The sequence below is a fragment of the Oryx dammah genome, unplaced genomic scaffold (assembly GCF_014754425.2).
Source record: "Oryx dammah isolate SB20612 unplaced genomic scaffold, SCBI_Odam_1.1 HiC_scaffold_11210, whole genome shotgun sequence".
In the NCBI taxonomy this organism is placed as follows: Eukaryota; Metazoa; Chordata; class Mammalia; order Artiodactyla; family Bovidae; genus Oryx; species Oryx dammah.
Window position 1 is genome coordinate 7,865,691 of NW_024080603.1, and position 10,272 is coordinate 7,875,962.

The 10,272-nt window shown below is 40.6% G+C and overlaps 1 protein-coding gene across 4 annotated transcripts in view; it reads left to right on the plus strand.

Annotated features, from left to right (window-relative positions):
* The window catches only part of LOC120861004 (adenomatous polyposis coli protein), a 131,489-nt gene extending 121,217 nt beyond the window's left edge, over positions 1–10,272 (plus strand). For 3 of the 4 annotated variants that reach the window (XM_040236711.1, XM_040236710.1, XM_040236712.1), the window contains one exon: positions 1,626–8,226. In XM_040236711.1, the coding sequence (XP_040092645.1) occupies positions 1,626–8,226 (6,601 nt within the window). Of the gene's footprint in view, positions 1–1,625 lie in introns of all 4 variants that reach the window. The other variant, XM_040236709.1, reaches the window with a different exon arrangement.

Consider the following 10,272-nt stretch of genomic DNA (forward strand, 5'->3'; position numbering starts at 1 on the left):
AAAAATAAACCAGTGATACTTGAGAGATATAACCCGTGTGTAGAATAAAAAATGAAAGCCATAAGTATTACAGAGAACAAAATCCTTTCCTATATGTAGTATGGATTAAGGGAATATGAGGTTATAAAAAAAAACTTGTGCTTATGATCCAGAAAGTACAGTGATTCACATTTTTCTAGTGGAGCCATAATATCAGTAATCAAAATGTTTTTCAGCCAACAGCCATTCATCCAATTTATTAGAACTCTGAAACCTAACAGCACCTCAGATGCAAGGCATACATTTTCAGAACTTGAGCTTTGCATTATCTCAACAAAAATACAGTATCTTTCACAGTGTATTTTTTATTTTATCCTGTATTGTTCCTCTCTCATTTTCAAAAAAATGACTATGGGGTACTTGTAGTAAAAGGCCTTTGTAAAGAATGTAAACATTTTTTCTGTTAAGTTTTTGATGCACAAACTACAAGCCTTACAGCCCTTTCCTCTTCTCATGGAAGAACTCTTAAACTCAGTAAGCACTCAGGTGTCTGCTGGACTGCTGAGAGAGCTGCCGTTGCTAAAGCTTATTGTACCTTTTTGCCTATCAGTTTTAAAGCCCACTAAAGCTGACTATCGGAGAAGGCAGTGGCACCCCACTCCAGTACTCTTGCCTGGAAAACCCCATGGATGGAGGAGCCTGGTGGGCTGCAGTCCATAGGGTCGCTAGGAGTTGGACACAACTGAGCGACTTCATTTTCACTTTTCACTTTCATGCACTGGAGAAGGAAATGGCAACTCACTCCAGTGTTCTTGCCTGGAGAATCCCAGGGACGGGGGAGCCTGGTGAGCTGCCATCTATGGGGTCGCACAGAGTCGGACACGACTGAAGCGACTCAGCAGAGCTGACTATGCTCTCATTAAACTTCATTTTACCATGCATTAAACAAGCCACAGCTCTTCAGATCCTACCATTCATTACACTGAGTCTCAACTCTTGTTTTTATAGTTACTTTTAAATGTTTTAAAAACTTTTTAGAAAAACTACACACACAGTTTTCCCAAGACCACTTAAAAGGGGGAATATCAGTATTACAAATTCAAACCAGAGAGAGATTATCTAAAAGTCATTTTGCTGACCTGAGCTTACAGTGTGTTCTCTGACTTTGTAAAGATCTGTTAATTGATTCTTCTCTCTACCTCTTCTGAGATGTCTCTGTTATCAACATTGTGGAACCCACCCAATGTTAAATTACCACAGTCCCTGTTCAGCTTTCATAATATATTTATACTCAGTGAACTGAGAAACTCTGTCACTATGTAAAGTAAATATATATTTGTTCAAGAAAAAATTTTAAAGCTGTTAGGTCAGAATAGGAAATGATGCAGAATTGATAAAACTGAACATTTTTACCTTTTAGTCTGACAGATGAATACTATAAAACAATAAACATTAAATGAACTAAGGTAGAACAAAAGGAGATGGGCAGTGCTTGAAATTTATAATATAATTCGGTGTAGTTTTATTATGCCTGTTGTTACAAGTTTTAGCAGTTATCTTTAGATTTAAATTTGTTCTCTTTCCTTTTATTTGTCACTGCAAACAGATCTTTACCTTACTTTTGTAATGTCTTGTTTTTATTTCAGGCAAATCCTAAGAGAGAATAATTGCTTACAGACCTTATTACAACACTTGAAATCTCACAGTTTGACAATAGTCAGTAATGCATGCGGAACCTTGTGGAATCTCTCAGCAAGAAACCCTAAAGACCAGGAAGCACTGTGGGATATGGGAGCGGTCAGCATGCTCAAGAACCTCATTCATTCAAAGCACAAGATGATTGCTATGGGAAGTGCTGCAGCTTTAAGGAATCTCATGGCAAATAGACCTGCAAAGTATAAAGATGCCAATATCATGTCTCCTGGTTCAAGTTTGCCTTCTCTTCATGTCAGGAAACAAAAGGCCCTGGAAGCAGAATTAGATGCTCAGCATTTATCAGAAACTTTTGACAATATTGACAATTTAAGTCCCAAAGCATCTCATCGTAGTAAGCAGAGACACAAGCAAAATCTCTATGGTGACTATGTTTTTGACACCAATCGACATGATGATAACAGGTCAGACAGTTTTAATACTGGAAACATGACTGTCCTATCACCATACTTGAATACTACAGTATTGCCCAGCTCTTCTTCTTCAAGGGGAAGTTTAGATAGCTCTCGTTCTGAGAAAGATAGAAGTTTGGAGAGAGAACGAGGTATTAGCCTAGGCAACTATCACCCAGCAACAGAAAATCCAGGAACCTCTTCAAAGCGAGGTTTGCAGATTTCTACCACTGCAGCCCAGATTGCCAAAGTCATGGAAGAAGTATCAGCTATTCATACCTCCCAGGAAGACAGAAGTTCTGGGTCTACCACAGAACTACATTGTGGGACAGATGAGAGGAATGCACTAAGAAGAAGCTCTACCACCCACACACATGCAAACACTTACAACTTTACCAAGTCAGAAAACTCAAACAGAACATGCCCGATACCATATGCCAAAGTAGAATATAAGAGATCTTCAAATGATAGTTTAAATAGTGTCAGCAGTAGTGATGGCTATGGTAAAAGAGGTCAGATGAAACCTTCAATTGAATCCTATTCTGAAGATGATGAAAGTAAATTTTGCAGCTATGGCCAGTATCCAGCTGACCTAGCCCATAAAATACATAGTGCAAATCATATGGATGACAATGATGGAGAACTAGATACACCGATAAATTATAGTCTTAAATATTCCGATGAACAGCTGAACTCTGGGAGGCAGAGCCCTTCACAGAATGAAAGATGGGCAAGACCCAAACATATACTAGAAGATGAAATAAAACCGAATGAGCAGAGACAATCAAGGAGTCAAAGCACAGCTTATCCTGTATATCCTGAGAGCACTGATGATAAACATCTCAAGTTCCAACCACACTTTGGGCAGCAAGAATGTGTTTCCCCGTACAGGTCAAGAGCAGCCAATGGATCTGAAACAAATCGAGTAGGCTCTAATCATGGAATCAGTCAAAATGTGAACCAGTCTTTGTGTCAAGAAGATGACTATGAAGATGATAAACCCACCAACTATAGTGAACGTTACTCTGAGGAAGGGCAGCAGGAGGAAGAAGAGAGACCAACCAATTACAGCATAAAATACAGTGAAGAAAAACATCACGTGGATCAGCCTATTGATTATAGTTTAAAATACACCACAGACATGCCTTCTTCACAGAAACCAGCATTTTCATTCTCAAAGAATTCATCTGGACAGAGCACAAAAGCTGAACACATCTCTTCAAGCAGCGAGAATACGTCCACAACTTCATCTAACGCCAAGAGGCAGAATCAGCTGCATCCCAGCTCAGCACAAAGCAGGAGTGGTCAGACCCCAAAAGCCACCTCTTCCTCTTGCAAAGTCCCCTCTATCAACCAAGAAACAATACAGACTTACTGTGTAGAAGATACCCCAATATGCTTTTCAAGATGCAGTTCATTATCATCTTTGTCATCTGCTGAAGATGAAGTAGGGTGTGATCAGACAGCACAGGAAGCAGAGTCCACTGACACTCTGCAAATAGCCGAAATCAAGGACAACAGCGGACCTAGGTCAAATGAAGATTCTGTGAGTAAAGTTCCAACAGTGTCACAGCACATTAGAACCAAATCCAGCAGACTCCAGGCTTCTGGTCTGTCTGCAGAGTCAGCCAGGCACAAAGCTGTTGAATTTTCTTCCGGGGCCAAATCTCCTTCCAAGAGTGGTGCTCAGACACCCAAAAGTCCACCAGAGCACTACGTTCAGGAGACCCCACTCATGTTCAGCAGATGTACTTCGGTCAGTTCACTCGATAGTTTTGAGAGTCGCTCGATTGCCAGCTCTGTTCAGAGTGAACCCTGCAGTGGTATGGTAAGTGGCATTATAAGCCCCAGTGACCTCCCAGATAGCCCTGGACAAACCATGCCACCAAGCAGAAGTAAAACCCCTCCTCCTCCTCCACCTCCTCCTCCTCCTCAGACAGTTCAAACGAAGCCGGAAGTACCTAAAAATAAAGCACCCAGTGCTGAAAAGAGAGAAAGTGGACCTAAGCAAGCTGCGGTAAATGCTGCAGTACAAAGGGTCCAGGTTCTTCCAGATGCTGATACTCTGCTACATTTTGCCACAGAGAGTACTCCTGATGGATTTTCTTGTTCATCTAGCCTGAGTGCACTGAGCCTTGATGAGCCATTTATTCAGAAAGATGTGGAACTAAGAATAATGCCTCCAGTTCAGGAAAACGACAACGGGAATGAAACAGAAAGTGAGCAGCCTGAAGAGTCAAATGAAAACCAGGAAAAAGAGGCAGAAAAACCCACTGATTCTGAAAAAGATCTTTTAGATGAGTCAGATGATGATGATATTGAAATACTAGAAGAGTGTATAATTTCTGCCATGCCAACAAAATCTTCACGCAAAGCCAAAAAGCCAGCCCAGACTACTTCGAAATTACCTCCACCTGTGGCAAGGAAACCAAGTCAGCTCCCTGTATACAAACTCCTGCCATCACAAAACAGGTTACAGGCACAAAAGCATGTTAGTTTTACACCAGGAGATGATATGCCGCGGGTGTATTGTGTAGAAGGGACACCTATAAACTTCTCCACAGCTACGTCTCTGAGTGATCTAACGATAGAATCCCCTCCAAATGAGTTAGCTGCTGGAGAAGGGGTTAGAGCAGGGGCACAGTCAGGTGAATTTGAAAAACGAGATACCATTCCTACTGAAGGCAGAAGTACAGATGAGGCTCAAAGAGGGAAAGCCTCATCTGTCACTGTACCTGAACTGGATGACAATAAAACAGAAGAAGGTGATATTCTTGCAGAGTGCATTAATTCTGCTATGCCCAAAGGAAAAAGTCACAAGCCTTTCCGTGTGAAAAAGATTATGGACCAGGTCCAACAAGCATCTATGTCTTCATCTGGAACTAACAAAAATCAATTAGACGGTAAGACAAAGAAACCGACTTCACCAGTAAAACCTATACCACAAAGCACTGAATACAGGACACGTGTAAGAAAAAATACAGACTCAAAAAATAATTTAAACGCCGAAAGAAATTTCTCGGAAAACAAAGACGCAAAGAAACAGCACTTGAAAAATAACTCCAAGGACCTCAATGATAAACTGCCAAACAATGAAGATGGAGTCAGAGGAAGTTTTACTTTCGATTCACCTCATCATTACACACCCATTGAAGGCACTCCATACTGTTTTTCACGAAATGACTCTTTGAGTTCTCTAGATTTTGATGATGATGATGTTGACCTTTCCAGGGAAAAGGCTGAATTAAGAAAGGGGAAGGATAATAAAGAATCAGAAGCTAAAGTGACCAACCACACAGAACTAACCTCAAACCAACAGTCAGCTAGTAAGACACCAGCTGTTACAAAGCAGCCAATAAACAGAGGTCAGTCTAAACCCGTGCTGCAGAAGCAGTCCACTTTTCCCCAGTCTTCCAAAGATATACCAGACAGAGGGGCAGCAACAGATGAGAAATTACAGAATTTCGCTATTGAAAATACTCCAGTTTGCTTTTCTCGAAATTCCTCTCTAAGCTCTCTCAGTGACATTGATCAAGAAAACAACAACAACAAGGAAAATGAACCTATCAAAGAGACAGAGCCCCCTGCCTCACAGGGAGAACCAGGTAAACCCCAGGCCTCAGGTTATGCTCCTAAATCATTCCACGTGGAAGACACCCCTGTTTGTTTCTCAAGAAACAGTTCTCTCAGTTCTCTTAGTATTGATTCTGAAGATGACCTGTTGCAGGAATGTATAAGTTCTGCAATGCCAAAAAAGAAAAAGCCTTCAAGGCTCAAGCCTGATAATGAAAAGCATAGTCCCAGAAATATGAGTGGCATATTAGCGGAAGATTTGACACTCGATTTGAAAGATATACAGAGACCAGATTCAGAACATGGTTTATCCCCAGATTCAGAAAATTTTGATTGGAAAGCTATTCAGGAAGGTGCAAATTCCATAGTAAGTAGTTTACATCAAGCTGCTGCCGCTGCATGTTTATCTCGACAAGCTTCATCTGACTCAGATTCCATCCTTTCACTGAAATCGGGCATCTCTCTGGGATCACCATTTCATCTTACACCTGATCAAGAAGAAAAACCCTTTATGAGTAATAAAGGCCCACGAATTCTAAAACCTGGGGAGAAAAGTACATTGGAAACTAAAAAGATAGAATCTGAAAATAAAGGAATAAAAGGAGGCAAAAAGGTTTATAAAAGTTTGATTACTGGAAAAGTTCGATCTAATTCGGAAATTTCGAGCCAAATGAAACAACCCCTTCAAACAAACATGCCTTCAATCTCTCGAGGTAGGACAATGATTCATATTCCAGGAGTTCGGAATAGCTCTTCAAGTACAAGCCCAGTTTCTAAAAAAGGCCCACCCCTCAAGACTCCAGCCTCCAAAAGCCCTAGTGAAGGTCAGCCGGCTACCACCTCTCCCAGAGGAACCAAGCCATCAGTGAAGTCAGAATTAAGCCCTGTTACAAGGCAGGCATCCCAGACAGTGGGATCAAACAAAGGACCTTCTAGATCAGGATCTAGAGATTCCACTCCTTCAAGACCTGCCCAGCAACCATTAAGTAGACCAATGCAGTCTCCAGGGCGAAACTCAATCTCTCCTGGTAGAAATGGAATAAGTCCCCCTAACAAATTATCTCAACTACCAAGGACGTCATCCCCTAGTACTGCTTCAACTAAGTCCTCAGGTTCTGGGAAAATGTCTTACACATCTCCTGGCAGACAGATGAGCCAGCAGAACCTCACCAAACAAACGGGCTTATCCAAGAATGGCAGTGGTATCCCAAGGAGTGAATCTGCCTCCAAAGGGCTAAATCAAATGAGTAATAGTAATGGATCCAATAAAAAAGTAGAACTTTCCAGAATGTCTTCAACAAAGTCAAGTGGAAGTGAATCCGATAGGTCAGAGAGACCTGTATTAGTACGCCAATCAACTTTCATCAAAGAAGCTCCAAGCCCAACCCTAAGGAGAAAACTGGAGGAATCTGCTTCATTTGAGTCTCTTTCTCCATCTTCTAGACCCGACTCTCCCACACGGTCCCAGGCACACACTCCAGTTTTAAGTCCTTCCCTTCCTGATATGTCTCTACCTACACATTCGTCTGTTCAGTCTGGTGGATGGCGAAAACTCCCACCTAACCTCAGTCCCACCATAGAGTATAACGATGGAAGACCCGTAAAGCGCCATGATATAGCGCGCTCTCATTCCGAAAGTCCTTCCAGACTTCCCATCAATAGGTCAGGGACCTGGAAACGTGAGCACAGCAAACACTCATCATCACTTCCTCGAGTAAGCACTTGGAGAAGAACTGGAAGTTCATCCTCAATTCTTTCTGCTTCATCAGAATCGAGTGAAAAGGCAAAAAGTGAGGATGAAAAACAAGTGAACTCTATTTCAGGAAGCAAACAAACTAAAGAAAACCAGGTATCCACAAAAGGAACATGGAGAAAAATAAAAGAAAGTGAAATTTCTCCCACAAATAGTACGTCTCAGACCACTTCTTCAGGTGCTGCAAATGGTGCTGAATCAAAAACTCTGATTTATCAAATGGCACCTGCCGTTTCTAAAACAGAGGATGTTTGGGTGAGAATTGAGGATTGCCCCATTAACAACCCTAGATCTGGAAGATCTCCAACAGGAAATTCTCCCCCCGTGATTGACACTGTTTCAGAAAAGGGAAGCCCGAACCCTAAAGATTCAAAAGATAATCAGGGAAAACAAAATGTGAGCAGTGGCGGTGCCCCTACACGCACCATGGGTCTGGAACACCGCCTGAATTCCTTTATTCAGGGAGATCCCCCAGACCAAAAAGGAACTGAGACAAAACCGGGACAAAGTACTAACCCTGTCCCTACATCCGAGACTAATGAAAGTTCTGTAGCTGAGCGTACCCCGTTTAGTTCTAGCAGCTCAAGCAAGCACAGTTCACCAAGTGGGACTGTCGCCGCCAGGGTGAGTCCTTTTAATTACAACCCAAGCCCAAGGAAAAGCAGCACAGATGGCACTTCCGCCCGACCGTCTCAGATCCCAACGCCAGTGAGTAACAACACAAAGAAACGCGACTCAAAACCCGACAGCACGGAACCCAGTGGGACTCAAAGTCCGAAACGTCATTCCGGGTCTTACCTTGTGACATCTGTGTGAAACGAGCTGGAAGGATGAAACGAAGAATGTGATATGTGTTCATTACAACTGCTATGTAGAAATTTTGTTTCAAGTGAAACTGTAAAAGACTGAAAATTTTTGTAAATAGGTTTGATTCTTTAACATTAGAGGGTTTTTGTTCTGGAAGCCATATTTGATAGTATACTTCGTCTTCACTGGTCATATTTTGGGAGGCACTCTTGATAGGAAGAAAATGGTAAAGCCAAGTATATTTGTACAGTATGTTTTTCATGTATTTAAGTAGCATCCCATCCCAGCATCCTTTAATTATTGCTTGTCTTAAAATAACACTACAGATAGAAAATACGATATATTGCTGTTATCAATCATTTCTAGATAATAAACTGACTAAACTTACATCAGGGAGAAATTGGTATTTATGCAAACAACCATTCTGTTTTAGTCCTTGAGAGTCCATCTAACATCATAATTAATCATGTGGCTGTGAAATTCACAGTAATATGGTTCCCAGTGAACAAGTTTACCCGGCCTGCTTTGCTTTACTGCATGAATGAAACTGATGGTTCAATTTCAGAAGTAATGATTAACAGTTCTGTGGTCACATGATGTGCGTATAGATAGCTATAGTGTAACAACTTACACTATTTTGTGCGCAAAACAAAAAAATCTGTGTAACTGTAAAACATTGAATGAAACTATTTTACCTGAACATCAGAAAGTAGGTAGAATTTTTGCTATGCTGTAACTTGTTGTATATTCTGGTATTTGAGGTGAGATGGCTGCTCTTTTATTATTGAGACATGAATCGTGTCTCAACAGAAACTAAATGAACATTTCAGAATAAATTATTGCTGTATGTAAACTGTTACTGAAATTGGTATTTGTTTGAAGGGTCTTATTTCACATTTGTATTAATAATTGTCAAAAAGGGCCTCTTTTAAAAGCTTATATAAATTTTTTCTTCAAATTCTATGCATTTAAGAGTAAACTTCCTCTTACTGTAATAAAAAACAATTGAAGCTGATTGTTGGCATTTAACCATTCCATGCATTGGCACTTAACCGGTCCTGAAAGTTTAATGTGTGATTAGCACTTCCTGTTTAGTATTTTTCTTTTCTTACTCCACTGGAGTTGATTTTTTAAATTCATATAAAGCAATGTGAACTGCCTTGCATATGGGCATTGAACACAATAGGCCCACAAAAAACATTTCTTTTTTCTTAATAGAATTCTGTCCTTGAGAAATTAATTATTCGGAGGTAGAAGTAGTCTCTTCCAAGCCCATCTTGGAATATCACGGTCTTGTCCCTCCTGTTGCTCCTGGGTCTGGAATGAACACCTTCCATCACCTTTTGTGTTGCAGCAAAATTTCAGCAGCCAAATATAATCAGCACCTTGCCATGTTCAGAAAATGCTGAGACATTCAAGAGACTCTTAAGAAACCACTGCCTGTTAACGAAAACTTTGTTTTTGTTGAGTAGGGTTGTGGGCTGTGTGTTCAAATGCCCCCTTCCTCACACAGCAAGGAGAGGATCCTCCTTCATGAAGGAAGATAGACTGATAAGATTTATTTATAAAGCTAATATATCTTTCCAGAATTTGTCCTAAATGATCAGAGAGTAAGGATGATGATAAATGTTCACATATTTGTTGAATAAATGAAATTTTATTTTTTAATGTTAAATTCATGCATTCTGCATTTGGGGAAGGGAAAAGATATTTAGATATGGCAGGACACTGGGGAAAGGTGAGGAGTAAGCATATCTACCTGCTGTCTTTGAAATCATATCATAGAGTTAGTTATCTGCCGCTTACCTGTGTTTATTATTTACAGGTAAGGACTTTTTTTTTAAGTCATTTACTAAAATGCCAGTAGATAAGTGCTGTGATATGAAGAAAGGCATGTGACTCCAAAGCCCATACTCTTTCGACTGCTCACCTTTGGAATATACCTACATTTAAACTTTAGTCAAGTTTCATCTGAGTGAAATCGTTTGTAAGTCATAAGACTATTTTGTTTTCCTCAAAGGATGCCTTATAGAGGTCATATTTCTTTCCTGTGTA